The sequence below is a fragment of the Triplophysa rosa genome, unplaced genomic scaffold (genome assembly GCF_024868665.1).
Source record: "Triplophysa rosa unplaced genomic scaffold, Trosa_1v2 scaffold1_ERROPOS8542417, whole genome shotgun sequence".
Taxonomy (NCBI): Eukaryota; Metazoa; Chordata; class Actinopteri; order Cypriniformes; family Nemacheilidae; genus Triplophysa; species Triplophysa rosa.
The window spans coordinates 152463-175194 of record NW_026634217.1 but is presented as its reverse complement, the minus strand read 5'-3'; the positions used below and the strand labels follow the sequence as shown (position 1 = coordinate 175194).

Below are 22732 nucleotides of genomic sequence, written 5' to 3'. Positions count from 1 at the left end.
TGTTGTTGTTGAAAAAAACAGCATTTTCAAAATGAAACATATTAATGTGGACGGGTACTAAATCAAAGTTGTAGTTCCATATAAATGTTATCTTTAATTATGTTTAAACCAGAATAAACACAGTTGCAGGCAGCACTTTCATAAATCTTCCTTTTCTTGCAAAAATTATTGAACGTGTTGTGGCTTTGCAGCTATAGAGTCATCTTACAGTAAATCATCTTTTCGAGCTCCTTCAGTCTGGCTTTCGAAAATTTCATGGTACTGAGACAGCTTTGGTCAAGGTCACCAATGATCTGTTCATAGCCTCTGATTCTGGTTCTCTTTCTATTCTTATCCTTCTGGATCTTAGTGCCGCTTTTGATACGGTTAACCACAACCTTTTAGTCAAACATCTGGGAACGGTCTTTTGTGTTTCTGGGACTGTTTTAACATGTATAACGGCTCCCAAACATTTTCTTCTGATTATAAAACATGAACGCTTCAACTGATGTTTTAACGCTTTATATTTTCTTCCAAAGGGTCAGCATCATGCACCAAAGCAATGAAAATGAAAAACGAACTAAATTACATTTAGACACTTGTTATGACGATGTTTTGTCCATATCAAAGCTTATGACAAATAGACAACTTATTAAACCAATATTGATACACAGAACATTACATATAAATTGACAACGAAACCCCAAAATAAACATACAAACATAATAAACATACCGTGTGCATCATCCAATCAGAATTTCAGGAGACATTAGTGCTTAATTTTCAAATATTCCTGTTTAAGTCAGACACTGAATCCATGCTTTTCTCCTTGTGGTTCTAAAGTCAAAAGGTCATAACACGTGACATGCTCAAACTGACATTAAATTCGCTGACCTGTAGGTGTCACCTTTACCAAAATTATTATGGCTTAACATTACATCACCAAACACATATTTCACAATATATATTACAAAATACATTCACCACAAAATGCTTTCGTAAAGTAACTGAAATTTAAACACAAACACTTTAATTCAGTGACAGCTATAACATGGTTTAGATCTTACCTCTCTGATCGTCAACAGTTTGTATGTATGCGTGGTTACCGGTTTTGTCGGTACAGGTGTTCCTCGAAGTTAAATTTTAGGCCCCTTACTTTTTAGCATTTACATATTTCCACTTGGATTGCTTTTAAGATCACTTGGGCTTAATTATCACTTTTATGCAGACGATACTCATATTTATATTCACTCTAAGCCTAGTCAAAATTGTAATGTTCGTTTTTTAACACATTGTATTTCTGAGATAAAATCATGGATGTCCCAAAACTTTCTGTATCTTAATAGTTATAAGACTGATGTCTTGCTTATTGGCACCTCCCAACAGCTTCGTAAAGCTGGCTCACTATTTTTAAATGTTGATGGCTCTGTTTTGGAATAACAAACCCAAATTAAAAAATCTAGGAGTTATATTTGATTCAAGTTTGTCTTTTGACTCGTATGTTCAGTACACTGTAAAGAACTCCTATTTTCATCTCAGAAATATTGCTAGACTCCACTCTATGTTATCCCTTTCTGTTACTGAAAGGCTTATTAATACTTTTGTTTTTTTACTTATTGACTATTGCAATGCACTTCTTGCTGGGGTTCCCAAAACCACACTTGACAAATTGCAATATGTGCAAAATTCAGCTGCTAGAATCCTGACTGGAGTCAGGAGAAATGTGCATATTATACCAATTCTAAAGTCTCTGCACTGGCTTCCGGTCAGGTTCTGAGTTGATTTTAAAGTCCCCATGCTTACATATAAGGCACTGCATGGTCTGGCCCCTCAGAACCTTCTGTACTTTTAACCTTATACACACCTAAGCGCCATCTACGCTCCTCACAATTAGGTTTATTGGCAGCCCCACAGACACGGTTGCATTCTGTAGGGGACAGGGCTTTTTCATCCTACACTCATTGGCTTTGGAATGCACTGCTTCTGCACATCATAGAAACATAGAATTTCAATATTTTTACATCTTATTTAAAAACGTATTTTTTTAGGTTAGCTTTTTCCTGACTTTTATGTATCTATTTATATATGCATATGACCTGTTTTTTTCTTTGTGTGTGTGTGTTGTATTATCATTTACTTGTTTTATGTAAAGTGCCTTGAGAAGCTACTTTAAAGGCGCTATATCAAAACAAAGTTATTATTATTATAAAAACGTTTTTAACAAAGTCAAACTCAGAACAGAGCTGGCATCAATACCCACAAGTGGGTGAAACAGAAAGCTGAACAAAACTCAAAAGTGACTAAACTCAAAACAAAAGACAGGCAGTATCTTAATTTGGTAAGATTTACAAATCTAGAAAACAAACCCACACAATAGAGCAAACATGAGCAATAGAAGATTTCATAATGAAGAAACAGAATGGAAGGGCATAAACTAATAACTGGATGGTTAACAAGGAAACACGGGACAGCAACCAGAGGTCATGTGCTTTCACACACATGCAACATCAAACTCAACAAAAAAACACATAGCATAAGTTTTAGATCCTGACACCAAGAACCAAGGCTAGAACAAGGCTGCCAGGATCCAAACCTTATGCACAAACAGAACACAGGGCTGTCATGCGACGCATCCAGTGTGGACAAAATTTAGAATTATAATGGGTTCTAATGCGTTTTACTGTTTTTGTCGCATCACAATCGCGCCATGCCGTGTCCGGTGTAGACACAGTGTTAGTTTAAGCTTTTGTATAGGGACAGGAAAGTGAGGAGCACCAATTTCAACCACACCTACGACAAGTGCTGTAGAAAGTGAAACAGAGAAACTTCAGTTGAATATTTTTATTAACTTTCAAAATGCAAGTAGTTGCTCTCATTATTGCAAACTAAGAATCCTTTTTAACAAGCAGTTTAAACCATAGCATGTATTTAAAATATGAATAGTCCTCTGTATCATAATAATTGTATAACTGTAATTTTTATTCTATAAAAATTGTAAATGTATAAAAATAATTATTTTGATCATTTAAATGCAACCTTGGTAAATAACGTTATCACTTTAAAAAGCATAATTACATATACACACACGTACACAAGCTGGGTTTTCATGTTTTATGTAGACTTTCCACATAAATGTTGACATAAGACTTTTATACTGTACAAACTCTATATTCTCACCTACCCCTAAACAAACCTGTAGCGAGGAAGGCGGGACGAGAGCCGTGGGGCAGGAAGGCGGGGCCGGTGGCGTGAGTGATAACGAGTATCAGCTGTACGCGCACCGGTCCCGCATGCCTCACGGGGGAGCTCGGGAGCATAAGAGGACAAGCGGCAGGACTGCCGACGAGAGAGGACCGGGCCCTGAAATGCTAAGTTTTGTTTGTTTGTGTGGCCGGCAGTCGTCCGTGAGGGGCTGCCGGCCTGTTTTACTGCTGTTTATTATTTATTTATTTTTGATTAAATGTTTTGAATGTTCGCCGGTTCCCGCCTCCTTCCTTCCGTTTTATTGAACCTTATTACAATACCTCTCACAGAAAATTAAGCCACCATGCATAATTATTTTCAGTTTTTCTAAAAATACTATTTATAGGTACATGTTTAAGCAAAATTATAATATTATAATAATAATAAAAGGATGCGATGTTTTCATATCTTGAGTACTGCAAAAGCAAGTTCATATTCCTGTTTAAACAACACAATGCTAATGTTTTAATGTATTTTTGGATCAGTTAAAAAATATTATTTGATGGAATAAGCCTGATTTAAATTCACCATAAAATAAAAATGTAAATTATGTAGCTTTTAGTATGAATATATGGTAGTGTTAAGGTTATCTATAAACTAGTGTGCTTCAAAAAATCTGTGTTCGTGGACACAGAGTTACTGAGGAGTTAGGAAGAAGAATAAACCCTATGTATAAAGCATGAGTGAATGAATTGTGGTGTGTGTGCAGGTGAATGAGCGTGCCATTACGAATGCTGTAATATGTCAAACTGCCAGCTGCCCAGTCTACATAAACTGCTATTCTGGTCGACCTGGCAGATACAGGGAACTCACATGTACTCTCATTATTTTGCCAAAGTTTCAGATTACCATCCAGACAGTGAAGACTGGGGAACTTGTTATTAACACCCATTATGTGCTCTGTTCTATCCAAAGTTTTATAGGCCACTGCCACCGCAATCCCACCTTTGTACTCCACCTCAAAATGACACCGCCCAGACAGAGGCTCTGTGCACAGAAACTCAGGAAACAATTTAAATCTATCAGGATGATCAGGATATTTCTGCTCCACTGTAGTTTCTGATATTGTTTGGGTGTCCTCAGACAGTATCAGGCGTGGGTGTAATGTGTTCTTATCCACTGTGAGCTGAAAGGCATCTGCAGAGAACATCATTTTTGTTAGTGGTTTATGGTCAGATTCAAGTCATCAAATGCACGTCTCTGACCTTCAGCACTGTCACTGGATCGGCACCCTCATACCTCAACTACAGATTTACATTCCCTCCCGTTTTTTTGCTACTGGCAAATTGCATTAGTTGTGACAACTGAGACACACCTCTTCTGTACCTGTTATCTACCTTAACCTACTGTCAAAGTCTTTTAGGGAAAGTCGAATCACTCAGTGGCCATGTTTGCAATGCCTCTGGGCAGCTATTTTAGTCATGCAAGACTAACATCCTATTTACTTGAATAGGAGAAGACAGATATTAAAACTAAGCAACATTTCTGTCAGGACCACTGTCGTCAAATATTTAAACAATAGCAATATTTAGGTTAGCGGAATGAAACTGTCCAAAATGGCAAACTCTCCGCCTATCCATGCAGCCTTGCATGAACAGAGCGGGAGCGCAGCAATACATGTCCCCCCACCTGGGGAACCAGAACAGTTCATGATGCGTAACCGGATTAAATTAAAATGATCCGACAGATACAGGCAGATATGGAGGAGATGGAGGTGGGTTTTTAGTGAGGCACGATTAAGCAGCTGATAAGGAGCAGAGAAAGGCAACTTAATTAGGACGCCCCTGTTGAAAAAAACAGCATATGCTGGGTTAGGTATGTTTTGATGCTGGTTTGACCATCTGAAACCAGCTAAGGACCAGCACAGGACCATCTTAAACCAGCACATGACCAGCTTAAACCAGCACAAACCAGCATCAAAACATACCAAACCTGCATATCGTCGGTGTCGGGCGGAAACCTCCGATGTCCAAATTTGGTAAATTTCATATTTTTTCACAAATCGTTGCTATTGGTCAGTCCCCATGTGGGTCTGTTATTTTTTTTTACAAATTATTAACCAATCTAAAGTGTTGAAAATAGCTTGAGAGCAAATCTCTTAACTCCATTGGACACTTCAACTGTCTGAAAAGTCTCGTAACTCCACCTCTTCTTCACTCCGCGGGAGCTTCTCGGCATTACGTCTCCTGATTGAAAGTTTTTTAGACAATAACGAGTGAAAATAGTTAGGTTAGGTACATTTGAGTAGGCCTGTTTTGTTAAAAACCGATAGCTGTAATGCTTCGGTGCAGAAGGAAGCCCGTGAGCCACAAAGGTAAGTTTGCGAGCAGATTCGGCTAATTTCCGCCTATTATAGACAGCCTAGTCAGCTCATCGTTTTTTGTATTACATCACTTATAGTTCTTAAACCTTTAAAATAGAGTTTAGGAAGATGTATGTAACTACAGTCGTTAGCTTTGGTTAACGATTGAAGCCTTTTCTCTTGTCAAGAGGCTCAACGCGACCGCTGACTTTATTTGCGTGCAGATTAATTTCCTCCTATATTAGACAGCCTGTTTAACGTTTTATTTTGGTATTGCATCACTCATAGCTCTAAAGTTTAAAATAGAGTTTAGGAAGATGTATGTAACCACAATCATTAGCTTTCATTAGCTCTTAAAGCCTCGTCTCTTGTCAAAAGGTTCAACGCAACCGCAGACTTTGATGAACACTGCTGGCAGCAGCGACGTCTGTGTCCGTACCATTCTTATCAATGACAGCGTAATCTCGTGTCTCCCTGCTCACAAGTCATAAACCTTGTATCTCCGATTAAACATGGTTTTGGGGAAATGTTGTGTTAATGTTGGTACACAACAGTATATGATAGCAATATAAGGTATAATACCAACTTTAACGATACAATGTTTAATAACTCAAAAAATATGCAGTTTTTTAATTTCCTGAAAAATAATGGTTTTGGAGATGCGAGGATTCCGCCCGACAGTGACAATATGCTGTTTTTATTTCAAAAGGGGCAGTCTAGTATGTGTTGTATGACTATTGGTTAATGTTGATTAGCTGCACCTGATGTGATCGGCTGATACAAGCTAGACTCACGTGACCTGCCAGAACTGACGCTACGCTTGATATTTCCCAAAAACATTTAAGCCTGACATTAGCTGTAACATAACTTTTGTTTATCAACTTTTGTTTATTATTAAAATGTATTTTGTTTATTGTATATGTGAGAATGGGCCTTACAAGACACTGTGTAGAAATAATTGTCAGTCTTTATCAATTGAATTCATTGTAAAAGCAGTGGCGTATCTTATTAATATCTAGCAATTTTATAACCATTCTTGTATATGTTGCTTTGTGCCCTATACTTATTGTGTATTTTAAATGTTTGCCTTATTTGGGTGTTTCTTTGGATGAAAGCATCTCCTAAATGAGTAAATGTAATGTATATTTAGTGAATATGCTGTGGCTAAGATACCTACATTTTCGCAGACAGGGCTCCATTCGACCCTTTCCTCCATAGTCAAGACTGAGCAAAAAAGAAAACACTTTTTTTAAACATACTCAGTTGCTCAATAAAACAGAAACTTATAATAATAATGTAATCTGTGAAAATTGTTTGTGATCAGGACATACTTCAGTTTAAAATGTGGATCCTGTTGTTTAGCAGGGAACAATTCTTCCTTTGAGTCTCCAGGGTGGTTGTAGCTCAGATCAAGCTCTCTCAGATGACCAGGGTTTGAGTTCAGAGCTGAGGCTAAAGACCTGCACCCTTCCTCTGTGATCATACAACCTGACAATCTGAAGACAATTTTTAAAGTAATTGTGTTTCTAGACAGAATTATTAAAAGTTTTAAGCACAAAACAGACCAAAGCCACAGGATTCATAATCATGGTTCAAATCTGCATGATGGCAATAATGATGCTTGTCAAAAACTATAGATGACTATTCACAACCCTTGAACAGTATTAGACATATTATGTCATTGTAGTTGCACTTACCCCAGTTTCTCTATTCTACATTGTGGATTCTCCAGTCCACCTGAGAGCTTTTTCACACCAGAATCCTGCAGGTCATTGCATTTCAGCTCTAACTCAATCAATTTTGAGTTAGGTGATTTCAAAACTAATGACAGAGTTGCACAGCAAGACTCTGTAAGGCCACAGCGCTTCAACCTGGGAAGAGGTTGATTAGACCACAAACCAAAATAAGCAAATAAAAAAATCTGAACACTATCATAAATAGACAGTACTTACTTTAGTATCTGGAGTCTACAGTTGGGACTTATAAGTCCAGCACAGAGATAACCGACTCCACTATCACCTATTTTATTGTAGCTCAGATTCAGTTCTCTCAGGGTTGAGTTTATTGACTTGAGAGATGAGGCCAACATTTTGCAGGATTCTGGCAGGAAATTACAACCCGCCAGCCTAAAAGTGATAAACAACAGACTATTACAGCTGAACAATCAGTCTTCTTTTGGTGGTCATGTTTATAATGGTTATATAAGCAAAAAGCCCCAGTAACATATTTTAGGTTGCTTTAGCTTACTGCATATGCACAAAGACTAGTAAGTACCTCTCAACACTCCAGAGCCCCACACCAGAATCATCTTTTGACGATTGGCTCTTTTTACTCTAAGGATGTATCAAGCATTGCACTTTCCCCCATTTAGATTAACAAAAGTGTGTCATCTTAATATCTATTGTCACTGGGGAATTATATGGTACTTTTGAGAGAGAATAATGATTTGAAATGTTTGGTCAAATGGTATTTTAGTATAGGTCACTACATTCAATTAATTCAATAATTTATTGAACACTTTGCAATAAGGTTTATTACCATTAGTTAATTACACTGAACAAAATTATTACCGCAACACTTTTGTTTTTTCCCCCATTTTTCATGAGCTGAACTCAAAGATCTAAGACTTTTTCTATGTACACAAAAGGCCTATTTCTAAATCTGTCAGTCATTTGCCCACCCCTCCCTTTCGAATTACGACGGTGGCCGCAACAGTAAAAAAAGATGTCGTCTACTGAGACCGCGGATAGCAGTGATATAAGCAACGATGTTTCTTTACAAAGGTAAGGCAATATATTAACGTAATTAATCATTTAACATGTATTCTATTGCGAAAGTTACTGTTGCAATTCTATAATTAGATATATTTCTTGCGTGCTATCTAGTACACGCTGAGAGTAGTGAAGTAACTAAAGTTAGCTAATCGTAAATAGCAACGCTGTTCAAAGCGTTTGATCTGACAGCGACATAGGCAGTTAGGTGTAAGTTAGTAGACGTTTGTCTCCCCCTTTGTAAAGTCAGGAACAACCGGGGTATGTACCGCAGGGACGGAAAAACATTATTCGGAGATTATATGGCCATTTGTATAAAATGCTAACGTTACCGTTTCAACAAAACAGTTGTTTGGTAAACATTGAAAAAGTGGAAACATTGAAAATGTTGAATTATCTCACCAGTCTAGCAGAAAACAGGCAACTTCGGCATCGCCTTGAAAACATTTGTCTTTCAACACTGCCTTCCATCTGGTAATAGATACACCGATGTTTATCCTGGATTTCTGCCGCCGTTTGTCTCTAACTCGTCTGGCAGCATCACGTTTGTGCTTCTTTGACGACGGAGATTCACGCTCTGTCGGCTCTTGTGCACAATACGCATGGTCCTCCATTTTATCAAAACTTCTAAGACAGAACAATCAATTGCTTCAGCTAGACGACGACGACGACGACGACTCCTCCTCCTCTCCGTACAACGACTTACTACTTTGTGCGTCTTCAACTCAGTGATGACGCAAGCTGCGTCTAAAAACACACACGAAGACCAACTGTGACGAGTCACCCCTGGCACAATCAGCGTCGCCATGGAGATGGAGGAAATCAGAGCGGCACACCTGCCGCCCATCAGCGCCTCGTGCCAAACTATGCCCTACCGGCTGCCGGTCCCACACCTTGCCAGGATGCGGGCTGACACCGGTTCCGCGCGTAGGTATTAGAACCTCACGGAGTTGTTAGGCATAGCCCAACCCGCAGCTCTGCAGATGTCTGCCAGAGAGGCGCTCTGAGCCAGTGCCCACGAGGGGTGTCCTCACCTCCAACGGGCAGGGGCGAAATAAGATCGGTATGCCCTAACGAGGGCATCCACGATCCAGTGCGCCAGCCTCTGTTTGGAGACAGCCCTCCCTTCTGCTGACCTCCGAAACATACAAAGAGCTGCTCAGAGCTTCTGGGCTCTGCGTGCGGTCCAAGTAGAGGCGCCGTGCGCGTACTGGGCACAACACGGATAGGTTGGGTCTTCCTCCCCGGTGGGGAGCGCCTGCAGGTTCTCCACCTGGTCTCTCGGGAGAGTTGTGGGAACCTTGGGCACGTAGCCGGGGCGGGGTCTCAAGATAACGTGAGAATCCCGGCCCCGAGTTCTAGGCAATCTGTGGACACGGAGAGTGCTTGTAGATGCCCTACCCTCTTGGAGGTGAGCGCCATGCGGAAAGCCATCTTTATCAAGACTGAGAAAGAGCTGCAACCCCGAGAGGCTCGAAGGCTCGTCCCGTCCAGACATGGAGATCAGGTTTTGCCTGGGATGCCGTAACGTGCCCCTTCCCCTGGGGAAGCTGTCCGCCAGGGGGAGTGGCCAGGGGGGAGTTGTTGTCAGAGTCTCAGCTCCGAGAACCAAGTCCTGGTTAGGTCGAAGGGGCGTAACTAGTACAACTTGATGCTCCTCTTCCCTGGCCTTGCACAGGCCCTGTGAAATGAGGCTCACTGGGGGGAAGCGTACTTCCGCTTGTCCCGCGGCCAGCTGTGCGCAAGGGCATCCGTGCCGAGGGTACCAAGGACAGGGAGTACCAAAGCGGACAACGGGAGGAGTCCGGGGAGGCAACTACCCCCAAATGAGCCGGCTGCGCGGGGAGGGAGTCGCCACTCTCCGCGAGGCGTCAACTGACGAGAGAGCACATCGGCTGTCTGGTTCAGGACGCCTGGGATGTGTGTGGCTCGCAGGGAGCTGATCACCTGCTTACTCCAGAGGAGGAGGCGTCGGGTGAGTCATGTTAGCTGCTGTGAGTGAAAGAATACGCCACAGCAGCTGTGCTGTCCGACCGGACCAGCACGTGCTTCCCTGCACGAGAGGTAGTAGCCTCCTCATTGCAAGTAGCACAACCAACAACTCTAGGCAGTTAAATGCCAACGCAGGCGGGGGCCCGTCCACCGCCCCGACACTGCTTGCCCGTTGCACACGGCACCCCAACCTTGCAGGGAGGCATCCCAAAGGGGACCCCTGTCCGCAAGAAGGTCAAGGAGACCAGGGGGTTAGGGTGTGTCGGCAGAAAAGCGTGTGACCATACGCCTGCTGCCGGTGTGCCACGCTCTCCAAGGAACTTGACTCTGCAGCCAGTGTTGGAGCGGACGTATGTGCATCGACCCGAGGGGGACCACCCCCGCCGAGGATGCCATGTATCCCAGGAGCCTCTTGTTACAGGGGGACCGCTGACTGTCTGATCTTCAGGCAGTTCAACACTGACCGAGCGCGCTAGTCCTCGCGCCCCCCCCTGGGGGTGAGCGGGGCCGCTCGTGAGGACAGAGTCGAGTTCCATACCGAGAAAGAGGATGCTCTGCACCGGGGAGAGCTTGCTCTTTTCTCAGTTGACCTGTAGCCCCACCGATCTAGGTGCCGGAGCACCAGGTCCCTGTGTGTACACAACAGATCTCGAGAGTGTGCCCAAACTTGAGCCAGTCGTCGAGATAGTTAGTACCCGCACATCTCCTTCCCTACGGGGAAGGAGGGCGGCTTCCACGACCTTCGTAAAGACTCGTGGAGACAGGGACAGACCGAAGGGGAGGACCCTGTACTGATATGCCCGTCCCTCGTACGCGAACCGTCGGACGGCCGATGTCGAGGGAGGATCGAGACATGAAGTACGCGTCCTTAGGTCGATTGCCATGAACCAGTCCTGACTCCTGACGGACGCCAGGATGCGCTTCTGCGTGACCATCCTGAAAGGCAGCTTGTGTAGGTGCCTGTTCAGAACACGCAGATCCAAGATAGGTCGCAACCCTCCGCCTTTCTTGTGGACAATGAAGTACTTGCTGTATAACCCGCTGAACATCTCGGCCGGTGGGATGGGCTCGATCGCTCCCTTCACCAGAAGGGAGGCGACCTCCGCCCGATGTACGGGGGCATCCCTGCCTCTGACTGAGGTAAAAAGGATGCCCTGGAACTTGGGCGGATGTGTAGCGAACTGAATTGCATAGCCGAGACGGATCGTCTTCCTCAGCCAGCCTGACAGTCTGGGCAGGCTCCCAGAACTGTGACAGGGGGACTAGAGGTTTGATCTGCTTCATCGCCCCCGCGGAGGGTGGTTCGATGGCTAGCAGTACGGATTCCTTGCCGGGGGAGGTCCCCCGGGGAGGAGATCGGCTCTGCCATTTTTCCTGCCTGGCGACTGCGCAGCTCAACGCATTGTCTGACTGAGAGTGCTGAGGGCTGGTGTTTATACTCGATATTGCGCTTTGCCATGACGCAACGTCGAGTTTGCCGTTCACCGTCGTGCAGAGGGTGAGAGCGGCTGTGGTAACCCAGAGAGAGAGGAAACTCTCCTTTTTGAGAGTAAGTGGGCGCCAGCCCCCCAGAGGGGGCCGGCAGATTGAGGGACGGGGCAGGATCCATCCCTATCCGACTTCCCAGCGATGTGGCTGGGGTCGGGCCCAATGGTAGCCTCGATCCCCCTGAGGTGTTCCCATGATGGCTGCTGCCCCGCGGCTGCTGATGGGGCGATGGTCTCCTCTTCGCTGTCTCCTCCAGGGGGGCCACCTGAGTGGGGGGCCCAGAGCTGGAGGGCGTTGAAGAGGACCAGGGCTGCTGGGAAGCAGACAGTGCACGGGACTCGACGGCCGAGGCGGCCGAGTTGCGGCACAGGGGACTGCTTCTTACTGTCGAGAACCCTCCGGGGAGGACACGTGCGGGTCTTGCGCCCACCCCCGACGGGCAGGGGGTGAGCGGGGCCGCTGCGGCTCGACAGTAACACCAACCAGCCCCCCTTGCGAGACGGGTACGTCGAGAAAGTGGACCTTCTCAGCGTTACTCATCTGCGCAAGTATTGGCCAGAGGAGTTTCTCATGGACCACAAGTGTGGACATCGTCCGACCCAGGGCCCGCGTGGTTACCTTGGTCGCCCGTAGAGCGAGGTCGGTGGCGGCGCAGAGTTCCTGCATAAGCGCTGGGTCGGTCTTACCCTCGTGGAGCTCTCTCAACGCCCTGGCCTGGAAGGAGCCATAGCGTGGAGAGAGGAGGCAGCTTGGTCCTCCGCAATGTAAGCTCTCGACACCAGAGATGCCGAGACACCACATGATTTGGACGGGAGTCTAGGTCGAGCCCTCCCAGGTGGCCGCCACCTATGGGCAAGAGTGCACCGTGGCGGCATACTCCACCTGGGGGACACCGACGCATCCTCCAGCTGTCTCAACCTCGAAGGACGAGAGGGTGACAGAACTTTGTTTGACGTGAAACGTGCCGGGAAGGGGCGTTCCAGGTCTTACAAAGTTCCTCATGCACTTCCGGTAAACACGGCACTGGGGGCGGGCGCGGCTTGGATCCGCGCTCAACCCCGAGGTGCCATGTAGCCAGCCGCGAGTGCCGGGAGAGGCAGTGCGGGCACTGCAACCCAACACTCACGGCGGCCCGGGAAAGCATGGCCGACATCTCGACATCCGCTTTTTCCTGGGCTCGACCCCCCGAGGGAGGGAGCCCGAGGAATCGTCGGAGTCGGATGGCAGTACGTCACCCCCCGATGCTGCAAGAGACATCTCATCATCACGCATCGTGTCCGAATACGTGATTGAGGAATAAGACGGCGGACCGTCTTTTTGGGGAACGGTCAGACGAGCGAAACGAGGTGTGAACGGTCCGTGAGCCGTGGCTGGCGGATTATCGCTCACAGTAATCCTCATCTCACCCTCGCTGCTTGCCATAGCGGACGGCAGGGCCGTAGTCCTGCCGCCACGGAACGGGGAGCAAACGAGGTGGTGGCTGAGTCCCGTGGGAACACAGCCACCTGTGACGCAACGTCTGAATCGTCACCGCCCGCAGTGCGGGCAGGACGAATCCACAACGTCTGCCCCAGCGTACTGGAAGCAGGCATTGTGTCCGTCCCCCTCCTCGATGAGTGTGTTGCACCCATGAGAACAGCGGGACAAGCCACGCTGGAGAAATTTACTCTTTTAGAAAAGGAAATTTTTGCTCGAACACCTCCGGAACTGCCGAGACACCCAGGGGAGAGTCACTGCAGGAAGGGACCGTCCGCTGTCCACGTCGTAGATTCCAGCAGAAAGAATGATCACCCAGATCGTAGAGAAGCTCACCAGATGCGTAGGCTCTGAAGAACAAAAGGTGAATGAATGAGGACCTCTTATACCCGGACATCCGGGGAGGAGCCCGGCATGCAAATTTCATTCGCCAATTTTCATTGCCCTTTTCTAAATACTAAGAAGATGATAGGTTCTCAAGACAAACCCCATTCTGTCGGTTCGACACAACGTCGAGAGACCGACAGAAAGGGAACTTTGCATCAAACACAGATTTTGGGACTGGTAACAAAATGAGAACGCGATCGCCAGGATTGAAATTGCGAACAACACTCTTTTTGTCAAAACGTAACTTCATCTTTCCCTGGGAAACATCTAAGTGCTTCTTAGCCATTTCCCATGCATGATGGAGATGTTCCCGAAAAGAACTTACATATTCTGTTACCAACACAGGTGTAGAGGGTGTGGACAGTTCACTCAACAGTTTTAATGGACCACGCACCGTATGTCCAAATACTAAGTCAGCCGGACTAAACCCAGTCGACTCTTGCACTGCCTCCCGTGCCGCAAACATAAGGGGCAGTTGTGGCCTAATGGTTAGAGAGTCGGACTCGTGACCAGAAGGTTGCCGGTTCGATCCCCAGGGCCGGCGGGTAACGACTGAGGTGCCCTTGAGCAAGGCACCTTACCCCTACTTGCTCCCCGGGCGCTGCAGTGATAGCTGCCCACTGCTCCGGGTGTACGTGTGTTCACCACTTGCTGTGCGTGTGTTCGATACTCTCTGGATGGGTTAAATGCAGTGTCACATTTCGGGTATGGGTCACCATACTTGACAAATAATTGAATTATATATATAATTATATATAAGACAGGGGAGACCTTCATCCCACTCTCTCCCCGTATCGACACAGTACGCACGAATCATACTTTTTAAAGTCTGGTGATACTGTTCGAGGGCACCCTGCGACTCTGGATGATACACGCTTGACATACGATGCGATACACCCCAAAGTCTGTGCAAACTTCTTAGACGTGAAATTACTTCCTTGATCTGACTGGACCTGCTTTGGCAAACCAAACATAGTACAGAACTTTAAGAGAGCTTTAATGACATGTGAAGACTGGATTGTACGCAGGGGGACTGCTTCGGGAAATCTTGTAGTGGTACACATAATCGTTAACACATACTGAAACCCGGTTTTCGTTTTAGGGAGCGGCCCCACACAATCCAAAATCAGCTTCTCAAAAGGCTCATCCATTACAGGTACAGGATGTAAGGGAGCAATTGGTACCTTCTGATTTGGTTTTTCCAGTTTTTTGACATACAACACAGGTTTTGCAGTATTCTGCAACAGAAGTTTTACACCCTGGCCAAAAGAAGTATTTAGTTATGTGGTGAAAAATTTTGTTAATCCCTAGATGACCAGCAAGCGGGTTTTCATGTGCAAGCTGCAATACTTGTTGACGATACTTCGTGGGCAAAACTATCTGACATAATTCACGACAACCAATGTCATCATCTGCAGGTTTCCACTTTCGTTTTAGCACATTCTCCTCAGAGAAATACGCAATTCTTTTGCCAAGTATCTGCTTACAATCGACCGCAGCCTCAAAACAGGGAACAAGAGTGGGGTCTTCTCTTTGTGCCTCACTTAGCTGGTTTCTCCCAACAGTCAGCAGGCTTACCACTGTCAGGGTTAATCATAAATTCGTATGTGAGGGGATCAGTAGAACTCTCCATAAACGAGTCTGTGAGATTAACTACGTCGTCATACTTTTTCGCCTGTGCGCGCGTCACAGCACAGGCAGGAAACACAGCTGAAAACTGTCGTGACTGGTCAGGTGCACTATTAACGTACCATCAGTGGTTACGATAGGTTGTGGGAAAACTTTTACCCCTGCTAAGTCATTTCCCAATTTAACACCTACCCCTTCAACAGGCAATTCTTCACGCACACCAAGGCTGACACTTCCATTAACCAGATCAGATTTTATCTGAACTTGATGAAGGGAAACACTCTCACATCCCGTTTCAATACCACGTATTAGAACATCTGCACCAACATACGTTTCACGTAAGAAAGGCAACACCTTCTGAAGAACAAATGACTGAGCTGACCCAGAATCTCGTAAGATTACCACCGGGTGATGGTCAGTATCTGATAAAGAAACGGTGCCACGAAAAAGGAAAGGTAATAGGGATTCATCTTTCACCCCTGACAGGACAGGGGGCGGACTTACCCATTAGGCAAAGGTAGGCGATCGCCTGGGGTCCCAAGCAACCAGTGGCCTCCAAAAGGAAGGGGTGGACTTAACCAATAAGCCATGTCTGCAGCCACGTAGAGCCCCATGGAATCATCAAAATAGTCTGGATATCCCTGTTAACGTTTTAGGTTATTACATCTGTATGAAGGCACTCCCCCCCATTATAGATTAGAGTGGACCATTCCATTAGCACCGTATATGCGCGAGACGAGTTCAAAACTAGCTGGAGAAAGTTAACGCAGCAGCGGAATTAGTAGAACTGCCCACAGCGAGAGTGTCACTGTGTGGTACATTAGCTGCAAAACGAAGTTAAAGTCGCAGGGAAATAAAATAACAATTAAATGCAGCAACACCAGCGGAGAGGAAAAAAGATGATTTACAAAAGATTGTTGCCAAAGTCTCTGCTTTTCCCCTACACAAACTCCACCTTTGCTCCTACAGCAGCAGCGCCTCTCTCTCCCGACACAGCACTCTCCCGGCCACGAGCAATGATAATGTGCCGGTGAGTATTTCTCCATGAACACAGACAACACAGTTATAATGACTGACGACCAAAACATCTGTCAAACAAAGAGCGCTGTGCGCTTGGTAGGAGAGTGCGGCCAGTTCAAAGGTAGAAAGGTTGTTTGATTCCGCTGCGCAGACCGATGGGCACATAAAGACATAATATAATAACGTCAGTACAGTGCTAACGATTCGTACTGTACGCACTAGTACAGATATTTGGTCACATTTAAATGCATGAAAGGTCATAAACCACAAAAAACACACAGAGAGATGGCACACTCTGTCTATAGTAATCCCAGATGTAATTTTTCCATGTTTTTCATTTGGGAATTCAATATTTCACTTTTGTCTAATTAGTGAGTATCTGTGTTATTAAGCTTAGCTTTCCCCTGTCACTTTGACTGGGGGTAAAATGTTGTGTGCTTTGAGGAATAAGAAAAATAAGATAGGTTTGCAGTTAAGTAAAATGGCGCATATTTATACATATACATGGATTTGGCTAGGGCCCCCAAATCACTAAATCCGCCCTTGGGAGGGAGCATGTAGAAAGTGATGAAGAAGTGGTCAGAAATGTGAAGAGGTGTGACTTTAATGTTATCTGTTATCTTATATTTCCCAATTTTCATCATATTGTGTTTGTTGTTGGATGTTGTCAAGCATAACATGTCCACCCTGTCATAGTGAAATATGAAGTGTACACATTACACTTCAACGCTAACATTTTACTACACTGGTTTTCTAACTGACTCCCATTCTCACTACACGCACCACATTACATTATTAATTTACACTGTCAACAGTAATATAAATATGAGTGTTCTTAATAAAATGTCCCAGAAATGGGCTTAAAATGTTGAACGCGTGCTCACCTCCTTGTTTTGTTGCGGCTTTACGAGCCAGCCGTAACAGTGTGCATATTGTGTGTGTGGAGTGTTTTGTATGTGGGTATGTCTGTCTTCTGTGTTTTCACCTTTTTCTAGTTTTTACAGGTACAACTTTAATTGTTTTGCTTAGTCAATATGTCTCATGTACAACTGCTTTGTAACAATGAAAATTAAAGTAAAAAGCGCTATATAAATTGAGTTAAGTTGAGTTGAGCTTTGCAGACCGATGGATGTAACGTGAACGTTTAGCAATTCCAAGGGTTTTACACCATTTATATGTGGATAGATCCAAACGGGAGGGAGTGTTTAGGCTATGGAGCTGCAATGAGCTATAACAGAGGTTCAAGGTCAAGTTGAGCTTTACTGTTATTCCGCTACATGTGCGTACATACAGTGAAACGAAATAAGTACAGACATAAAACAATGAAGTAAAACACTATAAACCTATACAGAACTAACCTACTGACAGATTTTAACTATAAATATACTATATATAAATGTTAACCTATACATAGACTAAAAAATCCAAACTATAAACTATACGAATGCTTCACATAAATACTGTACATGTGCAAAGAGAAACATTGTAAGTCAAGCAACTGGCTGGGGAACAATGTAAGATGATTTGTAGTGCATGAGCATGTAAACATACATATATTATTGAGTCTTTTGTGGGATTACAGTATGTACATACAGTAGTGTGTGAAAAGTGTCTAGTGCAAATACTCTTAGTATCTCATTCCATACTGTGAATGAGAACAAACGCAAGCCGAAAATGACTAAGGCCAGAGGCCTTAAAGCCACAAAGTTTATAATACAACAGTTATAACTAGGGATGTAAAATATTATCGATATTGTGTTATCGCAATAGCAAAATTGTCTCAATATTATCGTGGTCACTTGACTGTATGAAACGATAGGTCTTCCGGGCAAAACATATATAGATGTTACCTTTGGCAAGGTCCATCTGGTGCGATTATTTTATTTTATAAAAGGGATTTTTAGGTCATTTGACCCATCTCATACTATAACTCACACCTCTAAGCAACAGTTATGATCAGAGGATAAAGAAAATTGGATGCTTATGGCACGTTTCCAAGTCATCATTTGTCATTTTAAATATTGCAATAAATATTGTACCGTGGACTTTATGCCGAGGTACTATCGTACAGTGAGATTTTGATATTGTTACATCCCTAGTTTTAACACATAATATAACTGATGCGATACATGACAGGATGACATGAACTTATTTGGCAATATTGGTATCAACAGGTGTTTTTGCTGATGATATGTTAAGATTTATTCTTCTTTGAATTTGTCCATGACAGGGTGGACATCTTTTGTGGTTTGCTGTTTCTGCTTTGCTTGCAGTTAAAAAATAAAAACACGTGGGAGCTTGACCAACATATATTTCTATCAGCTTAAGGTCTCCTTAATACAACACATATGAGGTTAAATGGAAAATCTCAGATTTGTTTTTTGGAAGGCACTTTATGGTGATGTTCACCCTTCTGATAGCAAGCAAAAGAAAAAGAACAAGAAAATTACATCAGCCAACAAGTTAAAATGACATCTAGCCAGTATTATTTTGGGTTACCAGTAGAAGAACCAGGGGCAGATTAGCTGTCTGGAACATGAACAGAGGGAGTGGTGGGCGAAAAAAATTCGCAGACCGCCCCTGAGAAGTACTGTTACTTGGCAAACGTAAATGCGACAAATTTACACGACCTATTCAACAAATTGTTTATTTAAAACAATTAATATACAATAAAATATTAATACAAATGACATATAAGTTGTTTTATTACTAGATAAACTCCCAAAAGCATCGTAAGCCGAAGTTGATTGTAAAAACGATCGTACGAGTGATCTTAATATTACGGTCTGTTTCCCAAAAGCATCGTAACTTAAGTAGCACTTGAAAATCATCGTAAGAGTGCTCTGGAGTAATCGTAAAGCCCTAAGTGTGCATCGTAAGAAGACAGATTTATGAAGTCACCTGCAGGACAACCGGAGAATTGTGCTTATACTTAAACTTGCCTATATGTGACTTATCATGTTTTCATTTATTTCGTTTTTGTTTGTTTAAATTACAAAACTAAATTAATAAAAAATACAGTACAATACAAATGAAATGACTGAACATACATTAATAAAGTAAAGAATAAAAAATATATAGTATGGGCAAGTTGTTGGTAACAAGAGATGCATGTTTGTTGCTGGATCACTGTATTAAAGTTACTCGATATTTTATGCAAAGTAAATGGTCAAAATGCTTACTTGGTGATTGTCAGTGTCTTTGTCTTTCTCTTGCTGCTGTGGCCTAGTACAGCCGTGATTTCTTCTTTGAGACTATTGTGAACTATCCTCTAATTATTTAGAGGAACCATGTGATTAAAGGTTTTCAGACTGTTACAAACCTTATATATTACACACTGCCTATCATATGTTCCAACAACTGCAGAAGGCAATACTTAATGAAACTGAATGCCTGATTTGCTGAGAAATTGGATTGATTAGCTCTTCCCTTTATCGTTCTCTAATTGCAAGGTTTATATTCATAATGAATAACCTTTGTGCTTATTATTAATAAAGTGCTGGTAATGTATGTGTACAATAAACATTTTGTTTGGAGCTACAAAGCTAGACAATACATAGGCCCTAATAAAAACTTAACATGAAATTGCCACCTCCACACCACCCAAAAGTGTAATAAAATGTGGTTCAAGAAACACATACAGCATTTTTCTTTTCTTTTTCTACAGCATTTACATTTGATTTTAACTTTTTTATTTTCCCTAGAACCTGCTAAATACATTGCACAATTACAGTAGATAAATCCTATATACATATAGAAAAAGTATTACACGTTGCACAAAAAATATGTTAAGCAACATTAAACAATATTCACCTACCACATGCACATCTGGTGAAAATAATTTGCCTAAACATTTCGAAAACAAGCGCATGCTACAAAAACGAGCCATTGTATAAGGTGACATACCAGCACCTGACAAACGGATAGCGACTCATAAGTAGCACTTAAAGCACTGCTACGTGTGATCGCATTAAGTGCATTGTTGGGAAACACACGTGAAACGATGAAGAACATTAGCAAAATCGCTCGTAGAAAACGCTCTTAAGTGCTACGATCCATCGTTATTGGGAAAAGCAAGCCCAGACTGATAAACAAACACAGATAGAAGTTGACTTCAGGCGAGGAAACTTCGTTTGCAATGAAACCGCCTATAAAGCATTTGTAGACCTGCATAAAGACTTTAAAACACAGCTTTAGGCCCCTATAATACACCTGGCGCAATGCAACCTGGTCTAAAATCAGTGAGTAATATAAATAAACTCATTATTACAGCACACAAACATTACACACATTAAAAATGAAAGGATTACAATGTAAATTATTATTAATGTGTACTTGAAGATAATCCATCTTATCCCATAGATGGTCTGATTTGCTCTTGCAAATTCCGCCGTGTTAATAGCAAATCCGCCATGGTGCAAGTGCAACTGGTATATTTAAAGGGAACGGGAGGTGAGAATATGATGGTTTATCTGAGGTTTACTACACGTTACTCTCAAAACACAGCGAATAGGTATAACCCCTTTGGACCATGCGACAGGTGCACTGACCTTTTTTTTTTCAAAAGTGGATTCAAACACACCCTAAGTGCACCTGCGCTGTGTGTTTCAGACAATGTGCTTAGATCATAAAATAGGCCCAAAATGTCTCAAAATTCGGTAACGCTTTAGATTACGGCCCGCAATGTACCGCATAATTAAACATGATTTACAGCGTAAGTAATTGTAACAATAATGTACCTCTATAGTACATATCTGTAGATAAAGCGGAACAATATGTACAATTTGGGGAATAAAGGGGTAAGAGTTGGGAAAATTAAAAAAATATTTATGAGGGAACTGCATGCCATATTAACTCAAAATATCAACATTGATTTTGTACGTTACACATTAAAACTCATTAAAATAACTCATAATAACTCATAATTAAAAGAAATGATTTGTGACCAACAATCCTAAAATCAATCAAATAAAAATTAATCCTAAAGTCAAAACTCAAAAGTCAAATTTACAGTTGACAGACTGCGTGTGTCACGGTCCCACCGTCTTGTTTATGAAATTCTAGTCGTGTGGTGGGATCGGGGCAGAGTCCTTAGGTTGTATGTGAGAAGACCATGAGTTGTTTGTTTATTCCTCTCATGTGTTTTCTCGTGTCTCGTCATTGGCCCCTCTCCTCTCGTTTCCTTGTGATCTTTCCCCTGAGTGTTGATTAACCACACCTGCCCCATGTCGTTATCCCTCGTTTGTGTTTCCTTTATATACCCTGTGACGAGTCACCCCTTGCACAATCAGCGTCGCCATGGAGACGGAGGAAATCAGAGCGGCACACCTGCCGCCCATCAGCGCCTCATGCCAAACGGCTATAAAAGCCGCTGGCAATCACAGGAAGGGGAGCAACGTCTCCAGAGCACAGAGATCACACTCAAGCTTTGTTCTTGTGTTTTTTTTCCAGACTCGGACGATTGAGCGAACGACCGGAAGGAACGCCCATCCCGCCCCGCTACTCGCAGCAACTGGACAGGCCGGCCCAACGACTCATACCCTCCTCGGCTCTGGAGAGTAACGGATCCGATGATAGGATTGACCCGGCTCCCCAACCCTGTATTTCTTTCTTCTCCTCCGGGAGGCTATCAATAAACTTACCCTCCGGGGTCATACTCTTTACCTACTGTGTACGTGTCGTTGCTCTGCCTGTCACACTGGTGGAGAATGCGGGCGTAACGACGACCCCGTGTACGTACCCCGGACATTTTTTTTGAGTTTTTCCTGCTTTATTTATTATTATTTTTTTGTTTGTTTGTTTTGTTTTGTTTTGTTTTTTTCTCCCTGTTTTGTCACGCAGGACGCCCATTGCTCTCTCTCTCTCTCTCTACTGGTGTAAGCTACGATGGAGGATATCGTCAGGCGCCTAGCAGAAGTAGTGGTCCGCCAACAGCGATTCTCGGAACAGCTGGCCCAACGCCAGGAGCAGACCGACCAAGTCGTGGGATTGCTGATGGAAAGCGCGGCTGCCCGAGTGCCACTGCCAGATGCCCGATCTACAGCCCATCAACTGATGACCAAACTCACGGCCCAGGATGATATCGAAGCCTACCTCCACACCTTCGAGGTTATCGCTACTCGGGAAGCCTGGGACAAAGCAGAGTGGGCTAAGATCCTGGCCCCCTTCCTGACTGGTGAGGCCCAAAGGGCATATGTAGCACTACAGCCGCCGGCCAGTGAGGATTACGACGCCCTAAAAAGGGAAATCCTGGCCCGCCTCGGCCTCTCCCCCATCAGCGCGGCTCAGCAATTTCATCAATGGTCGTACGAAGACCAAGTGCCGGTGCGGGCCCAAGCAGCCAGACTGTCCCGGCTAGTACAATTATGGCTGCTAGCGGGAGAACCTTCGGCCTCTCAGGTGGCCGAACGGGTGGTGGTCGACCGGCTACTAAGAGCTCTTCCCC

General features: G+C 43.9%; 1 protein-coding gene across 1 annotated transcript; it reads right to left on the bottom strand.

Moving 5' to 3' along the window:
• Window positions 1-1029: 1029 nt before the first annotated feature.
• On the bottom strand, window positions 1030-9154 carry LOC130549967 (uncharacterized). Its single transcript, XM_057327294.1, has 6 exons — window positions 8698-9154; window positions 7477-7650; window positions 7222-7395; window positions 6856-7020; window positions 6702-6748; window positions 1030-4359 (listed from the first exon to the last, which is right to left on the bottom strand). The coding sequence occupies exons 1-6, from the start codon at window positions 8907-8909 to the stop codon at window positions 3830-3832; spliced, it is 1302 nt and encodes a 433-aa protein (XP_057183277.1). The 5' UTR covers window positions 8910-9154; the 3' UTR covers window positions 1030-3829.
• Window positions 9155-22732: the final 13578 nt, after the last annotated feature.

Excerpts from the sequence above, each read along its gene's own strand:
- LOC130549967 (XM_057327294.1), bottom strand. The coding sequence starts at position 8,909 with ATGGAGGACCATGCGTATTGTGCACAAGAGCCGACAGAGCGTGAATCT. Across the intron at positions 7,651-8,697 it reads GCCTGTTTTCTGCTAGACTG|GCTGGCGGGTTGTAATTTCC; the intron begins GTGAGATAATTC and ends TATCACTTTTAG. Across the intron at positions 6,749-6,855 it reads GATCCACATTTTAAACTGAA|TCTTGACTATGGAGGAAAGG; the intron begins GTATGTCCTGAT and ends TTTTTTGCTCAG.